We start from the raw sequence: 24,900 nt of genomic DNA, 5'->3' as shown, positions 1-24,900 counted from the left end.
TACGTCCAAAAATTCGATATAATAAGATGAAAAGAATTTTTTTGAGAACTAAACAAGACTATCACGGTGACTTGACTGATCTAGTTATGGTGCTAATTAAGATATTTTATCTCTTTCACACTCCCAGAGAAGATCAATAGTAGCACAACACAATTGGTTGCTGTTTGATTAGTGGCAAGCTAGTAGCCAACTTTGCTGTATTTGTTCTTGGTCACGAAGCATTAGCTTTGAGCTTTATGAGCCTTGAGTTTTGTATATAGCCGCAATTTGTTGGTTGAGAAGTCAACAGGTGAACAATTAAAGTACCACGACACGCCAAGGACGAAGACGAGCATGTACGATTTTGTTTTTTTATCAAAATTGTTGAGACTGTTGTAATTTGTTTTGCCTTTTGCGTTTGTGTACATCTAGTCAAATTTTCTGAATGAAAAGATTGAGATCGATGTATCAAAATCTTCATCGCGAAACAAAAAATGAATCAAAATACGAGATCCATGTGTCTCTAAGAGTCGTCCTATAGTAGTGTTATTATCACAAAATTGAAAATTTGAAAAACAAATAATATACATAAACGGCATTAACAGATTGCCCAGCTAGCTCACGCTTGAGCTGAAGGCAAAAATTGTTCAGCTGTTCACCACACTTGACCTCTCAACCAACAAATTGCGTCCATAAACAAAGCTCAAAGCTAATGCTTCGTGACGAAGAACAGATACAACCAAGGATGATGGCTAGCCACTAATCAAATAGCAACCAATTGTGTTGTGCACACTACTGATCTTCTCGATCTAGGAGTGGAAGAGATAAAATATCTTAATTAGCACCATAAATGAGTCAAGTCAAGTCACCGCGTTCGCCTTGTTTTTTATTTGATGGATGGCGAAATTAACTTAACTTACCTTTATAGACATTAGCTATGTATACACCTAAACTCAATGAAGCTTCATCCATTCTCTGTTTTATCAAATGGCTAAAATTATGATTCGGTCGTAGTGCTAAAGGTGTTTTTAGGCCCGAAACCACCAGCTTAAAGTGGCCTGACACACGACTTGGACCTGCGTTTATAGTAGGAGTATGCATGCTCTATACTATTCCTCTTCGGGCCTTGTTTAGGCCTTGTTTAGTTGGCAAAAACTTTGGTTTTTGGCTACTGTAGCACTTTCGTTTTTATTTGACAAACATTATCCAATCATAGAGTAACTAGGCTCAAAAGATTCATCTCACAAATTACAGGTAAACTGTGCAATTATTTTTTATTTTTATCTATATTTAATGCTCCATGCATGCGATCAAAGATTCGATGTGACGGGGAATCTTGAAAATTTTTGCGAACTAAACAAGGCCTTAGTTCCAAATTTTTTTTATAAAATGGACACTGTAGCATTTTGTTTGTATTTGACAAATATTATCTAATCATAGACTAACTAGGCTCAAAAAATTCATCTCACAAATTACAGGCAAACTGTGCAATTAGTTATTATTTTTATCTATATTTAATGCTCCATACATACGCCGCAAGATTCAATGTGACGGGAATCTAAAATTTTTTACAATTTTTTTGGAAACTAAACAAGGCCTCAACTAGTAATGCAAGTAATGCATTCTATGGTCTTAGCTGAAAACAATGAAAGTCTTTTAAAATACTTTGCACCGTGCATATGTGAAGGACCAAAAATAGCGACCAGAGGATGATTGAATGAGAGCCTCAAAAATCTTTTAAAATCTTTTGGTCCATAGCTCGCAAATAACCCAAAATAAACACTCACCAAAGACGTGAGATACACGTGCTAACTAGCAGCAAGATATATCAAACGTGAACTCTTAGGTACACCCAAAAAGTACTCGAGCACCAATAGAAACAAACTCTCAAAGAAACGGATCGAAGTGCACAAAACTAGAGGACCGTCTGCTACAGTACATAGTACATCGCTATAGTACCGTGCAGTCTACTACAGTACCATGGCCGGTCTGCTACAATACCGTGGACTATCCGCAGTTCAAAAAACAGAAACACGAACTTGCTGCAACGGTTCTGAGTCTTGGCAACAAAAAAAAGAATGGCGGATTGTCCGCGAATAATTCCCGGACTGTCCGTAGTTCAAAAACCCAGAAACACCCGAAACCACGCAGAACTGTCCCCGACACCTGGACTGTCCGCGGTTCACTATCTGACTGTCCGTGAATCGCGAATCAGCGGGAGCTCCAAAAATCACCTCCAACCAAAAATCTGATTGTTGAGCTATCAAATCAGAACCAATTGCCACAAGATTTTAACCACATGGTCACAAGTCAATAGGTGAGCTACCTCTAGCTCTAGGAGATCATCGTCTAATTTGAAGCCAATCAACACGAAATTAAAAAGAAAGGGGAAAAGCGGTTTCTTGAAACCTAGCCACAAAATTAACTCGATCTATGAGCTCATGAGGAATTAGTTGATTTTCTTCGTTGGAAAGCCTCAACTCACGTCATAGCTCAAGCCAACACAAAAAGAATAAATTAAATCGGTCTCAAAATAGCAAATCAAGGCTAGAACGAGAAAGGGAAAAACAAGAACCCAAAGAACACGAATGCGATTCACACAACCAACTCACAAATTGAATTCCGGAGGACACAAGCAGGTTAAGGCCTCCATTCCCGTAACAAATCATAGTGCTTACACAAATTCTTGGATTTGTGGACCTCTCTCTCTCACACACATAGAAGGCTAAGGAGAGGGGGAAAACCTAGAAAGGATGATAGAAAATGAAAATGGAGGAGGTGAGATGGGTTGGGGGATGCCATCTCTTATTTATAGGCCTATTACATATTTCCCATTTGCCACAGGGGCATTCTAGTCCAACTTGAAATAATCTATATCCGATGGCCACCGCCCTTCATGAGGTAGCTTTGCTTCGATACAACCTCCTTGATGCCGCCACGTGTCGTCCGTTCCTCTTCAGAACCTCCACCCGAGTTTTGAGGCCCAAACCCACGAAACCCGCCGCGAGTAGCGTACTCATACGCTCCTCCACCACTTGACACGTGTCACTGTCGTCCTCGATCGGTCAGCCCACCAAGTCTTCCTGAGCCTCACTCGACTCGCACGTCCGTCGTCTTGACTTGGTTAACACGGTCACTCCCATGTACACTTGCGCTCATCGATGTCCCAGATGTCAGCCATTGCGGCTGGTCACTCGGCCTCCTGGTTTATCGGTCCAAGCCTCACGTCCGCTCTTCATCGCTCTAGGTCCATCGGTATGGCACGTCTCTACTTGACCTTCTCTTCGCCGTCGACCACCACCTCTGAGCTCCACACCTGCACACCATGAGCAAAGAGACATGTTACACGACCCAACTAGGGTTAGTCACCAACTCAACCTAGATCGTGGATCATGTTGACAATCACTCATCATAAATCAAACCACAAGGGCACATTTAAACCTTGTGTTCGCAACCAATATTTCATAGAGATATAAAATCCTCTAACATACTTTTTGATGTGCTTTAACTGCAAAGGTATCAGACTTTGGAGCATCTAGACATATTCCAATTGATCAAATAGGAGTGACTACAATAGTTGAAGGAACGATAGGTTACTTGGATGCAATGTATTATAATACGTCTAATAGACAAGAGTGATGTTTTCAGTTTTGGTGTTCTTCTTATAGAATTGCTTACTCGGAAGAAACCATATGTTTATAGGTCCGTCGACAATGATGGTCTTGTTTCGCATTTTGACTCGTTGTTCACAGAAGGTAATCTGGTTGACGGTGACCTAATAGACCCCCAAGTCATGGAGTAGGAGGATGGAGAAATCCAAGAAGTAGCCAAACTAGCAGCAATGTGTACAAAATTGAAAGGGGAATATAGGCCTACAATGAGGGAAGTGGAGGTAACCCTTGAAAGCTTGCTAGCTCAGAAGAGGCTGGTTCCAAATAATGTCACATCAGATCCAACTGGTGGGCGACTACAACTCGTAACATGTCAATTGATCGAGATATTAAGGACGTTAGCAGGCAATATGCCTTGGAAGAGGAAATTTTGTTTCAGCAAGCTATCCTCGATGAACTTTAATTACCTTAAACAACTAGGCATCATATATACCCATTAGTAATCCTGTGGAGCATACAAGATGATGCACAAACAGTTTGGCTTGTTTTGTTCTTGTCCAAATAATTATGTAGATATTTGATTAATTAGGTACATTGATGTGACATATATTGGTTTATTGTGAACATGAACTTTAATTATTCTTGTGCTTATTATTCATCTCATGACATTACAGTAATCTCATGAGAAATCTAAATTTTATTAATTGTTATTGTTCATATATAAGTAATCTCTTGACATTAGATACTTATTAATAATCTTGATGAACTTAATTATTTTTGTGCTTATTGTTCGTTATTTGAACATGAATGTTTGCCCTATGCGCAAGTTTTCTTATTCAAAGAAGAGCACTAGACACGTCTTAGCATATTCTATTGCAACATATATGTACCTAATTAATTAAGCATATGACCAATAACAATGAAAGAGTGTACAATATGGCTAAGATTAAACAGGATATGTATCTCATACTTATACAATACCGAAACTTGATGGAGCAACTCTCATGAATGCTTTCTTGGAGCGCATGCCCTAATGCTGGAATAATTGTCATCAGACTAGTCGCTGCCGACGTGCACAGCGCGGTCTATATGTGATTATGTGAGATGTCGTCCTCACGTACGCGGCCGGCATAGAAATAAGATGCATGATTTAGATGCACGTCAGCACGACTTGGTGGAGAGCTGACGACTAGTATATATATTTATATACACTAGCTGCTGGTGGTGGACGCAATTGGCGATGCCCAGCTGCAAGTGTGCCTACCCTTGCTGTGGTTCATGGGCGACGTACATACGTAGTATACGCATGCAGTTCAGGGAGGGCTGAAAATTGAGCTGCACCATCGGAGCTTAAAGTTTATAGTGAGGACACGAGCTTAAAATTGAGCTGCACCAAGTCGACCGTTGAACGGTTGTCGAGGTGTTAGTCAATTGTCCATTGCATATATATATATATATTTACATTGTGCTCTGTCAGCAGTTCTGGGAAGCACCTTATTCTCCGTGCTACTGCCACTTGGAAGAGTAACAAGGAGATCGAAGAATTCGTCCGGCCTACTTCTACCTTCTCTGAATTATTTATATAAACACTGTTTTATAGTGAGGACACGAGTAGCTAGTGGCCCTTTACTAATTTACCTCTCATCCATTTGTGCTCGCACACATGAGGATGAAGGTAGTAGCTAGTGAAAAAGCTGTGTTAGCACTTGCTGCAGTACTCGTCGCGACGTTGCCGTCTGGCGGCGCGGCAGCACCAGCTGTGACAACAGCCACTGGGTTGCTGGGCAGTAACCACTGCACGAGGAGCTGCGGCAACATCAGCATCCCATACCCGTTTGGCGTGGAGCCCGGCTGCTACCACGCCGCCTGGTTCAACCTCACCTGCGACGACTCCTACCAGCCACCCAAGCTGTTCCTTGGCGACGGCACCGTGCAGTTGCTGCACATCTCGGTCGAAAACAGCACGGTGCGCATCAACAGCACCGCCGTGCAGTTTCAGTATGATGCTAGGACCGTTTTCGGGGCATGGGGCGTCGCTAACCAGACATGGGGCCTCGGGCTCCCAGAGACCGGGCCGTACTTCCTGTCCGAATCAGCTAGCATGGTCGAGGCGATAGGGTGCGGCATCCAGGTCAGCATAATAGGACCGTATGACAACTTGGTCAGTTCTTGCTCTGCTATATGCCCCTTTTACAGGACGTCCGAAGATAGTGTTCCCGTTTACTGGACGTCAACAAATGGCAGCGGCAGCAGCTGCACTGGCATTGGTTGCTGTCAGGCCAGCATCGCTCTAGGCTACTCTTTCTACACCATCCAGAGTGACCGGATTGCTCCCTTGTCATCCTTGCACGGACCTATTTCTGTACACATAGTCGACCAGAGTTACTCGAATTGGAATGACAAAAAAAATAATCCTGAAGTGCTTCTGGCCACACTAGACTGGATAATTAGTAGGAGTGATTCATTAGTATGTCCAACAAATAATAAGACCACCGCCCCCGAGTGTGTCAGTACCCACAGCTATTGCCGAGACTCTTCTTCCTTGGTCCATAATGGATATACGTGTCAATGCGCAGTTGGTTATCAGGGTAATCCTTATGTTCAAGGTGGATGCCAAGGTACAGTATGTAGTGACTATATATTATACTATATATTAGTGAATCGATCTTTTTTAACAATATTATTACTCAGCCCTGTCTACACAATCTGCATACTATTTGGTGCCCCTAACAAATACTGTACCTTTTGTTTTGCTATAGATATCGACGAGTGCAAATACCCGCACCAATATGTTTGCTATGGTGTCTGCAAGAATACACCAGGAAGTTATATTTGCCAATGCAACACGGGCTATACAGGCAATGTTACCGTCCCAAATTCATGCACAGGTAATCTTACGACTACTTGCTCTAGACTTAGGCTCGCTAGCTATATATTGACAATATAATATATAACATGACCTTAAAAACATACTCCATCTGCTCCAAATTTCCTAGATATTGATGAGTGCAAGCACAAGGAAGCATACTCGTGCTATGGGACATGCCAAAATTTCCTGGGAAGTTTCCAGTGCCAATGTCCTGAAGGAACCTATGGAAATTCTTCTATAAAAGGGGGATGCATTACAATCAAGAATTCCTTCACAGGTTATATAATTCACTATGTGCAACATATTATCTCACAAACTAAACATTTTTCACCTCACTCATTAATCAAATTCACATCTTGATATATTATTTTGCTTTGAAATAATGAATGCGTTCTGTTATATATTGTTTTTTCTTAGGTTTCAGCATTGGGCTAGGAGTTGGTGGTGGAACAGGTCTTTTGCTTCTAGTCCTTGGTGGACCCTACATAATACGTATAATCAAGTTTCAAAAGGTGAAAAAGAAGAAACAAATGTTCTTTGAGCAAAATCATGGGTTACTCTTGCAACAGTTAATATCACACAACACAGACATTGGTCAACGGATGATAATTACCTTAAGGGATCTAGAGAAGGCTACAGATAACTTTGATAGAGCTCGTATAGTTGGTGGTGGAGGACATGGAGTTGTGTTTAAAGGAATTCTAGATCTGCATGTTGTGGCAATCAAGAAATCAAAGATAATAGTTCAAAGAGAAATTGATGATTTCATAAATGAAGTTGTGGTTCTTTCTTGTTGGGAAGAGGCTCTCCGCACTCCCCAGCAGTACGATGAATAGAGAACCTTCTCACTCGGTGCCGTGAGAGGTCTGAGCTCCAACGAGCAGCGGGCTCAACGGTAGGTGAACACAATGAATGCTCTCTCTTTTATTAATGGCGGTGTCACGCCCCTTATATAGGGCCTGGAAACCGACCTAATGACATTTACATAAATGCCCCGTGACGGTGGGGGAATATTCCAGTATATTCTTTTATCGCAGTCTACTGACCCTAATACACCTGCGTAATTTCACATTGCAAACCCTTCGTTCATCCTTTGACTGGGGCCTCAGCAGGTCGGAGGCTTGGATCCTCCGCCCAGTTGCGGATCCTCCGACGCTTTGGTGTCGGAGGTTCCGCAGCCCGGCTGGTCGGAGGTTGCTCGACCCGGCCACCCCGGGAGTTCCTCCTTTAGCCTGGTCCAGTCGGAGGTTCCTTGGCCTGGCTGCGTTCTCCCGCCATCCTCGGACCCGGGAGGGTCGGAGGTTCCAACCTTTCCTCGCTCGTGGACCTCCGCCGGTGTCTCAGTCCCTGCACACACACCGCACGAGCAGACGAGTCGTCAACATTATCATTTCCCGTCGAAGGATATCCTCCGACGTTTCAGGCGTCGGAGGTTCCTCAGGTGAAGGATAACCTCCGACGCTACCAGGGGGAAGGATGCAGCTTTTTCCCCAACAGTTCCCCCTTTTTGGGCTAATGGCACTCCTGCGGTCCATGTGCTCAAAAACATGCTACGCTGCGGAGACTATGAGCACGGTTGCTGCCTTCCCCCCTGGTGCGCAGGATGTGTTTGTTAGCAGATGTTGGATAACTGTTTCTTTTACTTAGTCATAAATTTTCTTGGTTTCTTTATTTTGCCGGGATCCTCCGATCATTGCTGCTATGTTAGTCTGATATCCTACGCGCGTTAGATTGTGGAGGATATTATTGCCGTTGGAGTTTAGCCGTTGGCATTAACGAAGCGCAACGGTCTGGCCGATTCCTCCGCTTATAGCCGTTGGGCGCGGGGAATCGCAACGGCCGCGCGGTCGCAGGCCCCCCCTATAAAAGGGGATGCTGGGGAGCTTTGAGCTCTCACCCCTGCTGCTCATTGCCTGCACACCTTCCTTCGCTACATCTTTCTCTCTGAGCTGCTCGCGTGCGTTTTTGTTTAGTTCTAAAGTATTGTCGGAGGTTTTAAGGTGGCTCAGCTTCCTCCACCGCGTCCTTCGAGGTCAGATTTTTCTGGTCCTTTGCGCAATTTGCTTAGTGTGAGGTCCGGAGGTTGGTTGCGGAGGTTTGAGGAGTGGATGCTTGAGGTGGCCGCAGCTCGAGATCTGGAGGAGACGTTATCTGACGTCGAAGCTTCAGTTGGTGATTTGATCAGTGCGAAGGAGTTTGAGGAGATGGCGGCGATTACTTTTGAGTTCGGGCAGTCGACTGTGAGGACGGAGGATATCGCTGATATGGTTGAGGCTAGGTTTTTCAAGGATGGTCGGGCGGAGGCTCCTCCTGCGGGTCAAACGGTGCCTGCGCCTGGTGAAGGTTATGCGGTGGTTTTTAGGGATTTCTTCACCTGCGGGCTTCGGATGCCTCCATATCATTTCCTTCGCGAAGTGATGGAGAGTTTCAACGTGGAGCTACAGCATTTCAGTCCCAATGGGATACTAACACTTAGCAAATTCGCCTGGGCGTGCGAATCCTACGGAGCCATGCCCCACATTGATACTTTCTGCTCGTATTTTGAACTTTAGCGTCAACCTAAGAAGGTGAAGGATGCCGAAGGTGTTGAGTGCATTGCGCAGTTTGGAAGCTGCGCGTTCATGCCGCGCCGCACAATGCCTAGGCCAAGGTGCGAGATCTCCTACTGCCAAAAGGGCAAGTGGGAGAAGGATTGGATGAGAGCCTGGTTCTACGTGAAGACTCCCGCTGCGTCGAAGACTTTAGATGACGGCAGCGTTGATAAGGTTTATCCTTACGCGTCGCTGATGAAGGAGCTGAAGCCTTTCTCGAAGGTTGATCCTTCGCAGGAGATGTCGGAGGAGCGACTGGCCTGTGATAAGGCATTTGCGCTGGCATGCCGATATTCCGGAGGCCGGGACTTGGTTGAGGAGATGGTCGCTGCTGACTACTGGCCCCTTGGCCGCAGGACCGATGAGTTCACCATTGAGATGGTGCAAGTCCCTGTGTTTGGTCCTCCGGAAGGTTTGCCTTTTCCCCGGTTTGGCGCGGGTATTCCGGAGGATGAGACCAAGGAGTCCTTCCTTGATCGAGTGGAGGTTTCCACTCGGAGGATCGTCGGGAAGATTTCGGAGAAGGAGTATCTCCAGCGGAGGTCTGCACTGGGCACGATGCCCCGCTTTAACCGGGTGTTTGAGGAATTGGGGATTGAATATGAGGATTACGTTGTTCCTCCGGATGTTTTGTTGGGGTTGGAGAAGAAGAAGGATTCCTACAAGGCCGTTGCTGCGGCGGAGGCTAGGAAGAGGAAGGGTGGCGGCGCTGTGAAGCAACTTGCTAAGAAGCGCAAGGCGGAGGTTGTGTTGGAGACTCCTGTGGAGTCTTCCTCCGCTCGCTCTTCTGCTGCCGAGTCCAACTCTGTGGCTTCTGTTCCTGCGGAGGCTGCTCCTGCTGGCGGAGTTCCTGAGGTTGAGGCCTCACGCGCGGTCTCTTCTATACGCGCGCCTTTCGCGTCCCTTCTTGGGGAGGAGTCTTCCGATGCGGAGGCTCCTGAGGCGAGTCCTGCGCGGGAGGCGAATCCTGTGGTGGCCGAGAGTCCTGCGCGGGAGGCCTTGGCTGGAGGAGGATCTCCGCCTAAGGAGGTTCAGGTGGAGTCCAGCGACGAAGCTGAGTCCGCCTCTGTTCGGAGGATCAGGAGGGCGGAGGCTCCACTTCGTCCGGCTGGTGACGGTATTAATTCGTTGTACATGGGTAATGATTTTTTGTTGGTTATTTGTTTTTCTGCAAGTTTTGATTGACTTGGTCTCATGTTTTTTGTTTATCTCTCAGCGGATGTTTTTGCTGGGCTGGCTACCGCGGAGGAGATGGCTAAAGGCGCCAGCGTTGCGCAGGAAGGACTTGCCGTTCCTCCGCCGCGTGAGCCTGCGCCTTCTGCGTTGGCCAACAGGCCTTCGCCTGCTGATGTTCTTGGTCCCGGTGAGTTTCTTCTTTTTGGTTCAACAGTTTGGTCTGTTTTTTGGCATTTTATTCTAAGGTTTGTTTTTGTTATGCGCAGGTGCTTCTGATCCTTCGATCACAGGTTGGACTGATGCCTTGCGCGAGGTTCATTCCTTGGTCGGAGGTTCGTGTTCTGGCCTCCGCCAAAGGTTTTTTTTTGTTTCTTACGATGTTTTTTCTTACTTGTTTTTGCTTTACAGATCGTTTTCGTCAGAAGCTCCGCGGCATGGACTTTGACACGCTCCTTCGCGTGCAATATGAGCACCATAGCCTTGTATGTTTGTGATTTGTTATATCTTCCTTCGCGGTTTTTCACTCGGAGGTTTGTTGTAACTATATATATATTTTTTTTTGAGCAGGGTCATCACATGGCTGCCGCCTTGGAGGAGCGTTGCTCCCGGGAGGTAATCTGCCGTGATGAGGCGATTGGTGCTCTGAAGAAGGAGAACGAGACCTTGGAGGCTGAGAAGGCTCGTCTGTCGGAGGAGGTTAAGGAGTTTTCCTCCGTCAGGAAGGAGATTGATTCCCTGAGAAAGGAGAGGGATGACTATAAGGCTGGATCGGAGGTTCTGAAGAAGGAGAAGGAAGATGCCGAAGCTTCGGCGGCGGTCCTCCGCACAAGTGTCGCTGAGGCGGGGAGAGTTAGGGACTTAGCCCTGCAGCGAGCCGAGAAGGCGGAGGACATTGCTGAACGCCTTCGCAAGGAGCTTGACGCTGAGCGGACGTCTGCGGTTGAGCTGCAGACTCGCATACAGAAGGCGGAAGCGGAGGCTGCAGCTATTGTTGGGCTCTATGCCGACTCGCTCGCGAAGTTTGGGGGAAGCACCTCTGCTCCTCCGCCCGGCGGCGATGTTGGGGCTGCCCTCGCATGGCTGAAGTCTCATATCCGCATGCTCCCCGACTTTGTCGGAGGTGCTGTTGATTTTGGGGCTTTGGCCGCGGTTAGCTCCTTCGCTAGGCTTTTACGCCGCGGAGGTTGCTCTCACGCGGAGGGAGTCGCCAAGGAGGAATTTGCTGCGGCGGAGGACGTTGGCGAAGGCACCCCTAGCCTGCGCAAATCTGTCCGGAACTTTATCAGTTCGTTCTGGATTAGGTTTGGGCGGGATGAGGCGAAGAAAATGGCGGAGGATCGTCGAGCTGAGGTTTGTATTTTTTGGTTATTTCTTTTTGTATTTTGCTTTGCTGCTTTGCGATGTTACCTAAGATGGGTATTTTGTAGGAGATTGCGAAGAAGAAGGCTAAGGTTGTCAAGGCCGGTCCTTCGCGTCCACCGAGGGAGACGTGTCCTCCGACCCAGGCTGAAGCGGAGGCTGGTGATGCTGGTGCCAAGGCTCCGGAGGGATCTGGTGCCAAGGTTTCAGAGACGCCCGAGGCTTCTGCTCCTCCTCCGCCTCAGGTGTGAGGCTTTTTAGTTTTTAGGTTTTTCTTAGCCTTTTTTGCGTCCGAGCATGTGACGCTTTTTTGTAAGTAAGGCCGGAGGTTTTGCTTTAATTTGTAAAGACTGTTGAAAATGTAATATATTGAGTTGTTTTCAGATAAGCCTTTGTTTTACACTTTGATCCTGCGCAGGTCTCTGGCGGAGGACCTGCGCAGGATCATTTCATTACTCCCCTTTCGATTTTTTACAAAGGGGTTTATGTTTCTGGCGAATTGTGGGAGTACTGGCGAGTTGCCTTCCCTAACATGAGATTGGTGGATATGTTCGAGTTTGTTGGATATGATATTGATGGCGAAGGATCTGGATTTATCCGGTCGCTTGCGCGCCGAGGTTCATGGCCTCCGGCTTAGGTGGAGGTTTTTGTTTTTCTTTTCGTTTATCGTAGGTTTTGCTTGTATTTTTTGACATGATTTGATGTGTTTATGTAGTTGCCATATCCTATCCTTCGCATCTTTGGTGAGAGGGATAGGGTACGCTGGGTGGCGGAGGCTTCTGAGGATGTTGCTGAGCCTTTTCTTCAAGGATATCCGGAGGTTCGAAAGCTTCGTAAGACGTTTTGGTTTTATTCTTTGTAATACGTTTTGGTTTTGAAGTTGTTATTTTGTGCGCAGGTTGTGAGGTCTGCTCCGTTGGAAGATCTTCCTTCGAACTTTGTCGAAGGGAGTTACGTTACCTCGGTGACGTTCAAGCGTGGAGATTTGTACGCGAGGGGTTATCTAATTGACTGGTGGCGCCATAAGTATCCTACGCGTAGTATAGATGACTTAGTTGATTTCCTTGTTCGTGATTACTGTGATGATCTTAGGCTTTTTCCAGATTCGTATGTTAGAATTGTGCGAGGGTCTTAGAACCTTCGACGTTTTACGGTCGGAGGATGTTTCTCGTTTTTTTTGTAAGCTTCTGTTATGTACATTGTATATGGTTAATAAAGATCAGACATTTTTACCACATGGTCTTCGCACCTTTTAATTTTGACAACCTTCGCGCTATAATTTGTACGTGAATCATAGATCCTTCGGTTGTTTAGTCGAAGGAGGATTTGTAAGTTGAACTTGTACAGGCTACCTATAACCTTCGACTTTTTATTTGTCGAAGGATGATTTTATTATTTTTTTGTAAACGAAATTTTGTAATGATTTCTTCATCAATAATGAAGTTTTTAAGTTTGCTACAACCTTCGATCTCATTTTTATTACAACCTTCGCGCTACAACATTTATATATTGCAACGTCACGGTGGTGTTGATCATAAGGATCTTTGTGTTGCTGTGGCTTGCTTGTTCTTGATGCATGATGTTGCGAAGGTGTTGTTGATTTTTTCTTGCGCGGAGGGTCGCTGCTTCTTGGCTTTAGAACCTTCGACTTTTTTGGTGCGAAGGATCCTTCGCTGAATTGTGCTATTTTTTTCCTTTGCTCGACTCCCGTGGAGTGTTGTCGAGGAGAACCTTCGGCTATTTGAGTCGGAGGTTCTGAAGGGATGTTACGAGACTTCGTGCGATACCCTTCAGAGACCTCTGAGTCTGACTTCCATTGTTTCTGTTGTGGCTGTACACGTCTTTGTGGTCGATGTTCATCACAACGCCGCAGTTCTAGTATTACGAAGCTTCGTGCGATACAAACTTTTGTTGCTGTTGTGAGGCTAACTCCTGCTTCCATGGTGGCCTAGATTTTTGCTTTTTGACTGCTAGGTTTGTACTCGATGATCGGGTCTTTGTATACTGATCCTGATTGAGGGTGGGGGGCAGGTTTAGTCTGGTTTTATAGGCTTTCGTGCATTTATTTTATGTACTTAGTTAGGTTAAATTTTATTGTCGGGTTATTGATGGTTGTTGTGGTAGTTGGTTTTGCTGTACCTGACTGAGGGTTACTGTAGTTTCGTTTTAATTTCACACTTTGTTTGTTGGGGGTCTGCTTAGAGTAGCTGGATACCTTCGACCTTATTTTGGTGAAGGTTATGTGAATTTTGTTGAGGTCTGTCTTGTGAATGTTAAACCTCCGCTGCCTTTTGGCAAAAATAATATAGTTCCTGATGCTTGATTTTCCTCAGGTCTTTGTCAGGTTTGAAGGTTTTGTTCCTTCTGGCCATGTTGTGATGCCTGAGGAGGACAGGACTTTTTCACTTTTTGGCAATGTTATCCTTGCTGCCCGGCTCTTGGCTAGGTCTTTTGCTAAGGATTTGGTGTTTTTTCACCTTTGAGGACGTTCCGAGCTTTCTTATCTTTTGGATGAAAGCTGCGGAGGGTCCTTGTGATCACGTGATGTTTTGTCGAATGCTACAGCCTCGTTGCTGGCTGTTTTTCGACTTTGGTTCTGGGGTGGATTCCTCTTTATATTTCAGAGGTTTTTACATAGGTTCTGCCTCGTTAAAAACCTCACCTCCTGGTAGGAGTACCCCTGTGAGGAAAAGAGTGCAGACCTTGGAATGCGAAAAAGTACAGAAAAAGAAAACAAGGGTATTTAGGGATGTGGATGCCGCCGCTTATTTTGCAGGGGTCATCCTTACACTCAAATGTAAAATCTACGTAGATTGTCGATGTTCCACGTGTGGGTGGAGGTTCTACCTTCGAGGTCTTTCAGGTAGAAGGATCCCGACCTGCCCGCTTGTATTGCTGTGTAAGGTCCTTCCCACTTGGGTTGCAATTTACCAGCGTTTGGGTGATCTCCTTTTTTCCTGAGCACCAGGTCCCCATTTTGTATGTCTTTTCGTACTACCTTGCGGTCTCTCCAATTCTTGGTTTCTTGTTGATACCTGGTAATGTTCTCCACTGCCTCAAGTCTTATTGATTCTAAGGTTTCCTTGCAGTACTCTTCATCTTCAGCCAGCTGCTGCTTCATGGAACGCAGGCTTTGATGCTTGATTTCTTCGGGCAACATTGCCTCTTCCCCATACAAGAGCTTGAATGGAGTGAACCCAGTTGTTCTTGAAACTGTTGTGTTATGTGACCATACAACTCTTGGTAGTTCTTCAACCCATTTCCCCTTGCGTAGGTTGAGTAAGGTCTTGGAGATTGCGGAGAATATTGTTCTGTTTGCTCTCTCCACGGCCCCATTTGACTCTGGGTGATAAACAAATGCGAAAGCAATTTTGGTTCCTATGTGATGGCAGAATTCCTTGAAACTGTCTGAATCAAACTGCTTCCCGTTGTCAACTGTGAGCAAGCGTGGAACTCCGAATCTGCAGACTATGTTCTGCCAGAAAAATTTCCTGATTGTTTCAGAGGTTATGGTTGCCAGTGGCTTAGCTTCGATCCATCTTGTGAAGTATTCGATGGCCACGACGGCGAATTTGTTTCCCCCCTGGGCAGTTGGCATTGGTCCTACCAGGTCCATTCCCCATCTCTGCAACGGCCATGATGCTGGTATGAGCTGAGTTAGTGCTGAAGGTCCTGATTGAATTGGTGAGAAGGTTTGGCAGGCTTTGCATGTCTTCACTATTTCTTCAGCATCTTTAATGTGAGTTGGCCAGTAGAAGCCTTGTCTTAATGCTTTAGCAGACAATGCGCGAGGTCCAATGTGAGACCCGCACATCCCGGAGTGTATCTCTTGTAGGAGTTCTCTGCCCTCGCTTTGTGATATGCACCTCAGCAAAGGTTGGACTACGCCTTTCTTGTACAGGGTCCCGTCAATGAAGGTGTAATTCCTTGCTCTTGCCTCCATCCTCTTGGCTGTTGCTTCGTCATCTACAGCTGTCTCGCCTTTGAGGCAATCAGCTATTGCCTGCCTCCAATCCTCGCTTTCTGTCAGCAGGACTGAGCGAAAGGCTTTTGGCAATGATTCGGTTGCGGGTGTTGCAACAATTTGGTGGAAGGTTCCTTCTGGCAAGGGGGTGTTGTTGGCTGCTGCTTTGGCTAGCTCGTCTGCCTCGTAGTTTTCGGCTCTTGGAATGTAATGCAGAGTGAATCCCTTGAACCTTCTCTCCAGGCCTCTTACGACGGCCAAGTATCTTGCCAGCTCCGGGTTGTGTGCTAGGTATTCCTTCTCCACTTGCCCTGCCACCACTTGGGAGTCTGTTTTGATGAGTAGTGTCTTTGCTCCCGAAGCCTTAGCTTTGTTCAGCCCGAGGATGAGACCTTCATACTCAGCTATGTTGTTTGTTGCTTTGAATTCGAGTCGTATAGCAAACTTTAGTTTGAGTCCAGATGGTGCGATTAGAACGGCTGCCGCTCCTGCCCCCGCTTGACCCCAGGCGCCATCTGTATACAGCGTCCACGGCTGATCGATTACCTTCTCCTCGTTTTTGTTCGAAGGTGTCCAATCTGCCATGAAGTCAGCCAGGGCTTGAGATTTGATGGAGGTTCTGGGGACATAGGTGATATCAAACTGTGATAGTTCGGCTGCCCATTTTCCTATACGTCCGGAAGCCTCTTTGTTCCTAAGGATATCACCCAATGGCTGTGAAGTGGGCACTTTAATCTCATGGCTTTGGAAGTAATGCTTGAGCTTCCTTGATGCACACAGAACCGCGTACGCGATTTTTTCTATCTCCGTGTAGTTCAGCTTTGCTCCTGACAAAGCTTCGGACACGTAGTAAACGGGTCTTTGCACCGTTCCTTTATTGTCGCTTGTCTCGTGCACTAGAACACCACTGACAGCGTGCTCGGATGCAGCCACGTACAATAGTAGTGGAGTGTTTGGTTCGGGCACTGTCACCACCAGGTTGGTTGCAATGTAATTCTTGAGCTGCCTGAAGGCCTCTGATTGCTCTGGACCCCATTCTGTTTTACCTTCTCCTCTCAGCACCTTGAAGAATGGGAGGCTCCGTTCTGCAGATCTTGAAATGAATCTGTTGAGGGCTGCTATTCGGCCGGTCAGTCTTTGCACTTCTTTCTTGTTTGAAGGTTCTGCCATTGACATGATTGCTTTTGTCTTGTCTGGGTTGGCTCTAATTCCTTCGGAGCTGATGATATACCCCAGCATTTTTCCCTTGCTGACCCCGAACACACACTTCTCCGGGTTAAGTTTCAGCCCGGCAGATCTAAGGTTGACGAAGGTTTCCTGCAGGTCCTTGATATGACCTTCCTTGCGCTTGCTCATGACGACAACATCGTCGACGTAGGCTATGATGTTTCTCTGTAACTGACTTCCTAGAACCTTCCCCATCATTCTGGAGAAGGTTGCTCCAGCGTTTTTGAGACCTTCTGGCATTCTGGTGTAGCAATACGTGCCGAATGGGGTTGTGAAGCTTGCCTTTCCTTCGTCTTCTTTTTTGAGCCAAATTTGGTGGTAACCGGAGAAACAGTCCAGCAGTGAGAATCTCTGACAACCAGCTGCTTTGTCCACAGAGGTATCTATCCTTGGCAAGGGGAAGGAGTCTTTGACACAAGCCTTGTTGAGATCCGTAAAATCTATGCACATTCTCATTTTGCCATTTTTCTTGGGGACCAGGACCACATTTGCCAACCATTCCGGGTATATGACCTCTCTGATGACCTTTGCGTCCAGGAGTCTTTGTACCTCTGCCTTCGCGGCTAAGGTTCTTTCTTCAGACATTTTTCTCTGTCTCTGCTTCTTCGGCCTCATCCTCGGATCAATGTCCAGCGAATGCTCTATTATGTCTCTGCTGACTCCTTGTAAGTCAGCGGCACTCCAAGCGAAGATATCTTGGTTCTTTTGCAACATGTCTAGCAATTCGATTTCCTCCTCTCTACCAAGGGTGGCGGAGATGGTGACCTTCTTATCTGGAACAGCTTCCTGTAGAGGGACACATTTCGTTTCCTCCTGATCAGCCAGGTCTGTTTTCCCCCTTGGCATGTCTGGTGGCTGGTAAGCTTCATGCTGCGTAGAGTCTACGGAGTTTATGTTCCGGAAGGACTTGTAGATTGCTTTCTCTATGTTTCTTGCCTCCTTTTGACTTCCGTGAACCGTTATCACTCCGTGCAGAGCCGGGATTTTCATGCACAGGTATCCCATATGAGCGGCTGCATTGAACTTGTTCAAGAATCCTCGCCCGAATATGGCATTATATGGGTAGTGCAAGTCTACCACATCGAAGGTGACGTACTCTGTTCTTGCGTTTTCCGTTGTGCCGAAGGATACGGGCAAGGCGACCTTCCCCAGAGCATGTATTTGCTTTCCTCCGAACCCGATCAGAGGTGACTCCGAAGGTTGGAGTTGGCTTCTACTGAGCTTCATTTGGTCAAAGGTTCCAGCAAATATTATGTCTGCGGAACTCCCTGAATCCACTAAGATCCTGCTTACTCCCCAGCCCGCAACATTTGTTGTTATGACCAAGGCGTCTGTGTGAGGGTAGCTTTCCAATCTTAGATCTTCCTCGGTGAAGGTTATTGGGGTTCTGGACCAATCAGTGCATCTCACTGGCCCTTGAACTGCAACGTTGTTGATGAGCCGGAGGTGATCCTTCTTCTGTTTCTTTGTCTGGAACTCCATTGAGGACCCCCCAGCTATTGGTAAGATCATTCCAATCGTGGGCAGGGGTGTATGAGGTCCGATCTGATTATCGGGGTGGGGTTCGGTTTTTGGTGGTGGTGGGGCTTGGAGTAGCTGTAGCTGGTTTGGGGGAGGAGGTAGTGACTGCTGGTGGGGTTGCGGGGTTTCGATGTACGTGATATGTGGAGGTCGTGGAGGAATATAGTTTGGTGGAAGGTTGTGGTCCGCGGTTTGCTGGGTTGGGCGCCAAGCTGGCAGGAAGCTGGGATAGTAAGCGGAGGCTAGCGCGCTGGGCTGAAGTGGAGCTGGGTGCTGCTGGTTTGAACCTCCGACATATGAATGGTAGTAGGTTTGAGGGAATGTGTGATTTACTTCCCGAGGTTGAGCAACTGGTATCGGAGGCTGCGGAGCTGACCTGCTCTTGATCCTCTCTTGAGTTTCTTTTGCATCTGGGCAATCTCTGGTGGAGTGACCCTTCTCCTCTCCATGGAAGAAACAATACTGTTTCCGTGGACGCTGGCTTTGATTTTTTCGCCATCCCGCATTTCGACCCCCTCTTCCGACTTGATTGGGTATGCGTTCCGAGCTTTGCGCTTCTGCCGGTGGACGGTTATTTTCCGGTCTGTCAATTTTCGGTTGCTCGATATTCATCATCTGTCCACCAGCCTCTCGCTGTGGCCGGCGTTCATCCTGTCTGAGGTTCTTCTTCTGTGAGTTTCTATCATTGCTCTGCCTCTTCTGAGAGTTTTGGTCTTCCAACCTTTTGCGGTAGTCGTTGTCTGACCTGCAATACTTCTCAAACTCGTGGTACAGCTCGTGCATGGATGCTGGCTTTTCTCTGGCCAAATGAGCCGCGAAGGGCCCTATGCGAAGACCCTTGATGGCCGCTTCAATGGCAACCTCCTCCGGCACGCCGGGTGCTCTCGCCTTAGTCTGCACGAACCTTTGGAAGTACTCCCGCAGTGCCTCTCCCTGATTCTGGCGACACTGGAACAGGTCCGTGGAGGTTAGTGATTCAACCGCGAATCCCTGGAAATTCGCTAAAATCTTGTCTCGAAGGTTCTCCCATGAATAGATTGACCCGGGTCTCAGCATTGAGTACCACGCCAAGGCATCTCCCTCGGCCGCGATCACGAAGGATTTTGCCATCACAGTCTCGTTCCCTCCAGCTGAGACCACGGCTGCTTCGAAACTCATCAGGAACTGGCGCGGATCGGCCTTTCCGCTGAATTTAGGGAGCGTGATAGGTTTGTAGGTTGTTGGCCAAGGCGAGGTCTGCAATCCTTCGGACAAAGGGGAGCGAAGGTCCAACATGCCCCGCAGCATGCCACCGTAGTTTGCCGGTTGCGCGTCTAGTGTTGGGCCGGCGCTGGTCAGAACAGCGGGCTGGATTGTCGGCTGAGGTGGAGGTTGCATGCTAAGGATTTCTGCCTGCAGGAGTGAAAGCTGCTGCCTGATCTCGGCCGCTTGCGTCGCGGCTACCGCTGCCTCTTGGCTAGCGGTGTAGGCGGCAGCGATTCGGTCTCGCTCTTGCTGAAGGTTCTGCAATTGTGCTTGCAGCTGCTGGAGCTCTTGCGTGGCCGAGGGTTGCGCCGAGCCTGCGGCGGGAGGAGGTTCCTGGCGTGTCTCCGGCTGCTCGTTCTCTGGCTGCTCGCCCTCAGAACCTTCTCCCTCCACGGTCGCGTACGTGCTCCGGACGGCCCTCCTCGGCCTTCCTCTCCTGGAGGGCTCTCCCCGAGGTCTTGTAGTGCTTGTTCTCTTTCCAGCCATCGCAGGTTATACTTCGAGCCCCACGGTGGGCGCCAATGTTGGGAAGAGGCTCTCCGCACTCTCCAGCAGTACGATGAATAGAGAACCTTCTCACTCGGTGCCGTGAGAGGTCTGAGCTCCAACGAGCAGCGGGCTCAACGGTAGGTGAACACAATGAATGCTCTCTCTTTTATTAATGGCGGTGTCACGCCCCTTATATAGGGCCTGGAAACCGACCTAATGACATTTACATAAATGCCCCGTGACGGTGGGGGAATATTCCAGTATATTCTTTTATCGCAGTCTACTGACCCTAATACACCTGCGTAATTTCACATTGCAAACCCTTCGTTCATCCTTTGACTGGGGCCTCAGCAGGTCGGAGGCTTGGATCCTCCGCCCAGTTGCGGATCCTCCGACGCTTTGGTGTCGGAGGTTCCGCAGCCCGGCTGGTCGGAGGTTGCTCGACCCGGCCACCCCGGGAGTTCCTCCTTTAGCCTGGTCCAGTCGGAGGTTCCTTGGCCTGGCTGCGTTCTCCCGCCATCCTCGGACCCGGGAGGGTCGGAGGTTCCAACCTTTCCTCGCTCGTGGACCTCCGCCGGTGTCTCAGTCCCTGCACACACACCGCACGAGCAGACGAGTCGTCAACATTATCATTTCCCGTCGAAGGATATCCTCCGACGTTTCAGGCGTCGGAGGTTCCTCAGGTGAAGGATAACCTCCGACGCTACCAGGGGGAAGGATGCAGCTTTTTCCCCAACATTTCTCAAGTGAATCATAGAAATGTAGTGAAGCTCTTAGGATGTTGCCTTGAGTCCGAAGTCCCTTTGCTAGTTTATGAGTTCATTTCAAATGGAACCCTTTATAACCATCTTCATGTTGAAGGACCAAGATCGCTATCATGGGAAGATCGAATGAGGATTGCAACAGAAGTTGCCAAAGCTCTATCCTATCTACATTCATCTGCTTCAATGCCGATATTTCACAGAGATGTTAAATCCTCCAACATACTTCTTGATGATGCTTTAACTGCAAAGGTATCAGACTTCGGAGCTTCTAGATATATCCCGATTGATCAAACAGGAGTGGTTACAGCAGTTCAAGGAACATTTGGCTACTTGGATCCAATGTACTACTACAAAGGCCGACTAACAGGCAAGAGTGATGTTTTCAGTTTTGGTGTTGTTCTTATAGAACTACTTACTCGAAAGAAACCAAATGACTATCAGTCTATTAATGGTGGCAGTCTTGTTTCACATTTTGTCTCACTTCTAGCAGAAGGAAAATTAGATGACATAATAGATCCTCAAGTCTTGGAGGAGGAGAAGGATAGAGAACTCCAAGAAGTGGCTGCACTAGCATCATTGTGTACAAAATTAAACGGAGAGGACAGGCCTACAATGAGGGAAGTGGAGATGACACTCCAAAATTTTCTTGTTAAAAGGAGGCAGGTTGCAAATAACCAGAGTCATGATGCGGACATTACTATGCCTCACTACTACATGTCAACTCAACGAGCTAAAAACGAAGCAAGCAGGCAATACACCATGGAAGAGGAGATATTGTTGTCAGCAAGCTTCCCACGATGACCTTAATTTATTATTCCTAGCAATAATGCTTCACATACTTATTTCTATTGTTCTATTAGTGTTTATACTGCACAATAATTTTAAAGATCCAGCTTCATATCAATCTTGATCCCATTCATATGAACCTAGTCTAGAAGCTTATCCTTTGGATAGGGGAGAGTAAACATATGAAAAATTTAAATTTCTTGCAACTCTTGCATAATAATTGGCTGGTTTTAAATATTCTTCGACAAGGGAAGAAGTTTCTCCAAGAATGATTTAATTATGTACTATGTCATGAAACTATTGAAGAAACTATACAACACCTCTTATTTGATTGCTCAACACCTATTACACCATGGTTCTTGTAATGACCCAAAATTTGGTTTGCCAAAATCCCTCTGCTAGATCTTAGTTAAACCAAAAATACTTATGATGAATCTTGGTCAAACCCAAATTATCTTTTCTCACCAAAAAAAAAATGGTGAAACACAAATCCACTTTATCACACAATCTTATTGGTTTGGTTTAATTTGTGGATGATCTAACACACTGGTCTACATTAACGGCATCACCCCACTTGGGCACACCTTAGTGCTTGTCGAGCGGTCTAATGTTGATAGGCTAAGCGTCTGATAATGCACAATGACACATGTTCCATGCAATGCATAAGGTGTCACACCCCCCCTTACTTGGCCTCACCTATATACAACTTCATCATTAGCTCCATATCCCACTCATTCTCTCTCCCATCCTTCCTAAGAATAGATAACAACAAGAATACAATGGAGAGAAATAAGAGAGAAATACGAAACAAGAAGAGGTGGACAAGGAGGAGGACCTCACAATGCAATCGAGAAGGTACACACCATGTTGGCCGCCCCTTCCTCGTCAGAGTTGAGAAAAAGAGCTTTTCCAACTTTGCTCCATCCTCCCTAGCACATATGAACATGCTCAATATTTGATGATCTCCTCCAAGCCATCTTGAGCTAAGCTACTCCACCTAGAGCTCATCCAATTGGAAAACCATCCCCGTGCTTCTTTCCCACCTCTACCGGATCCCTCATGAGCTCCATAGCCTTCCAGTTGCACATATACATTATTAGGGATGAGCTCCCAAACTCTCATGCATGCTAAAACTGTAAGGTCCAAATGGCTAGAGGGGGAGGTGAATAGCCTATTTAAAATTCTACAAGCTCAACTAAACAAGTGTGTTAGTAAAATAAATGACGTAGTGATTCTAGCACTAGCACTAGCACAGCTAAGCTATGCAAGCCACCTACACAAGTTTAGTTTAAAGGCTAATCACTAAAAGAAAACAACAAGGCACTACAAAAGCTAGCTACACTCCTAAAATCACTACTCCTCCACCTCTTCTTGTTTCGTGTATCAAAGTTGTAGCTATAGATTTTGATATAGCCCGAGAGGAAGGACGAAGAAATGAAACACGCCTGAGATAAAGAAAGTTGGCTGTAGATTTTGAATCTAGGCTCGATGCCATGATTTGGTGTTGATCGACACCGTGATTTACGGCACCCAGCTCTCTGCCATGTCATTAGCCAAATCAAGTAGGGCCACGAAGGTCGACGCCGTGAGTCACAGCGCCGAGACATGTAACCTCAATGCTATGACTCACGACACCAACCCCAGGGTCTAAAGATAAGTTTACTTCTCCCAGAGATCTAAATGTGAATTTTCTTAAAAAAAACCAAATTGAAAAAAAATTGGGGCCATGGGTGATGGCATTCTGGATGCCCAAGCAGCGAGCCAAAGAGTTGCCGCCAAAGGAACTTGAAACAAGGACAGCGATAGAGATGAGGATAGCGCCAGGGATGGGTTGGGCTGGCCACGAACGTCCGTCTCCTCACCGTCGTTCCCGCCACCGACACGTCTTCCAAGGTCATGTCTCTAGCACACGTGCTGCGGAACAAAGAAGGATGGGATGGACGGAGGATGGGGTCCGGACAATGTCTGTTTTTTCCCTGCATCTATATATTCGGCACGGTATTTTAGTCTTCTCCCCGTGGCCTATGTGGAACTTTCATGGCAGAAGCAAACGGAAGCTAGGGCAGTGTCAAATAGGAAATAAAAGATGAAAGATGTGACAAATAGAGAAGTTTTGAAGTTTTGGTGTCAAATAAAAAAGGACAAATTTTTGTAGTGTCAAATATGAAATTTTCTCATGTGACGTGGCTCCTGGCCAAGCACTCCAGCAGCGCTGATTGGCTCCAGGCCGAGCAGCAGCAGCAGCCGAGCGTCTCCGTTCCCTTTTCCGTGCTGCAGATCGTGGTGCACCAGGTCGAGTTTACCGGTTTTTGTCACCGGTCACCACCAGCAGGCAGGCAGCGCGGTTAAAAGCACTCGCTCAGGTAGCGTGCCGTGCCTAGCGCCGAGCGCTGCCTCCGGTCTTTTTTTACACCTCTCATCTAAGTACAATCAAAACACACACCAACACTACCATATACACCTCACTCACATTCTATGTACACAAACAAATTCAACAACTACACGTAGATTTGAAGATCGTATTCTTAAGGAGATTACCGAAACCATCCAAGTTGCATAGATGACGGGCACATTGTTGCTATCTTTTTATGGCTCTACACGAGAAAAGTTACATCTATTAACATAGGAGAAAACCTCTATAAGAATCATAACTCACGACCGGCCGCTAGCTCCACCACCTGGAGTCTTACCGCTCGATCGCCCTCCCTACGGTCTTCTCTCTACCGGAGGGTACAGTGTGCACCGCCCTCTCTGTGTCCGGTGCACAATCCAAGGTTCCTGTACGGTGCCAAGCATCTTATTTTCTACTCCTCGATTTGGTGTGTGCCCTTGTTTGGGTTGCTTTTTGGTGTCTCATTGTGTTCTTAGGGAACATCCACCCACTCATTTGGATCATGGACGTCACAACATTCGATTTACGTGTTTGACGGTAATTTTGGGAGAGTTGTCGAAAAAGTTTCAAAAGAAATTTACGGCTCTTATTCACCTTCCGCTGGTCGCCGTTTTTTATCCTTCATCGTTCACTCAAGTCATGGTAAGCAAGCACCTGCCTCGTCGTCACTACCACTGCACCTGCGCTGCTTCGCGGACGGCAACGACTCGCACAGTGCTGGTACCAACAGACATGATCTGGCCGCGCTACCAGGCAGAATTTATTTTCTTCATTTGCAACTTGTATTTGTCGAGGCCTACATTTCAGTGTCAAAACCTCAAGAATACAGAGACCAACTTATTACTTAATTACTCTGTTTAAACTTCGTGGTAGTAGTCCTTACAGAAAACAGGAAAACAAATCAAGAAGTAAATTATTCATCACAGA

At 46.8% G+C, this 24,900-nt stretch overlaps 1 protein-coding gene across 1 annotated transcript; it reads left to right on the top strand.

Annotated features, from left to right (window-relative positions):
* Window positions 5,254-21,596, top strand: LOC8067001 (wall-associated receptor kinase 2). Its single transcript, XM_021465748.1, has 5 exons — window positions 5,254-6,208; window positions 6,350-6,478; window positions 6,587-6,736; window positions 6,877-7,251; window positions 20,779-21,596. Exons 1-5 carry the CDS (start codon window positions 5,254-5,256, stop codon window positions 21,594-21,596), a joined length of 2,427 nt encoding a protein of 808 aa, XP_021321423.1.

This window comes from Sorghum bicolor, chromosome 7, assembly GCF_000003195.3.
Source record: "Sorghum bicolor cultivar BTx623 chromosome 7, Sorghum_bicolor_NCBIv3, whole genome shotgun sequence".
Classification (NCBI taxonomy): Eukaryota; Viridiplantae; Streptophyta; class Magnoliopsida; order Poales; family Poaceae; genus Sorghum; species Sorghum bicolor.
The sequence above is the reverse complement of the archived record's forward strand: the minus strand, read 5'-3'. Positions and strand labels throughout refer to the sequence as shown.

Bases quoted from the DNA above. Each gene is read 5' to 3' on its own strand.
- LOC8067001 (XM_021465748.1), top strand. From the start codon at position 5,254: ATGAGGATGAAGGTAGTAGCTAGTGAAAAAGCTGTGTTAGCACTTGCT. The intron at 6,479-6,586 runs GTAATCTTACGA...CAAATTTCCTAG, and splicing joins CGTCCCAAATTCATGCACAG to ATATTGATGAGTGCAAGCAC. The intron at 7,252-20,778 runs GTTGGGAAGAGG...ACATTTCTCAAG, and splicing joins TGAAGTTGTGGTTCTTTCTT to TGAATCATAGAAATGTAGTG.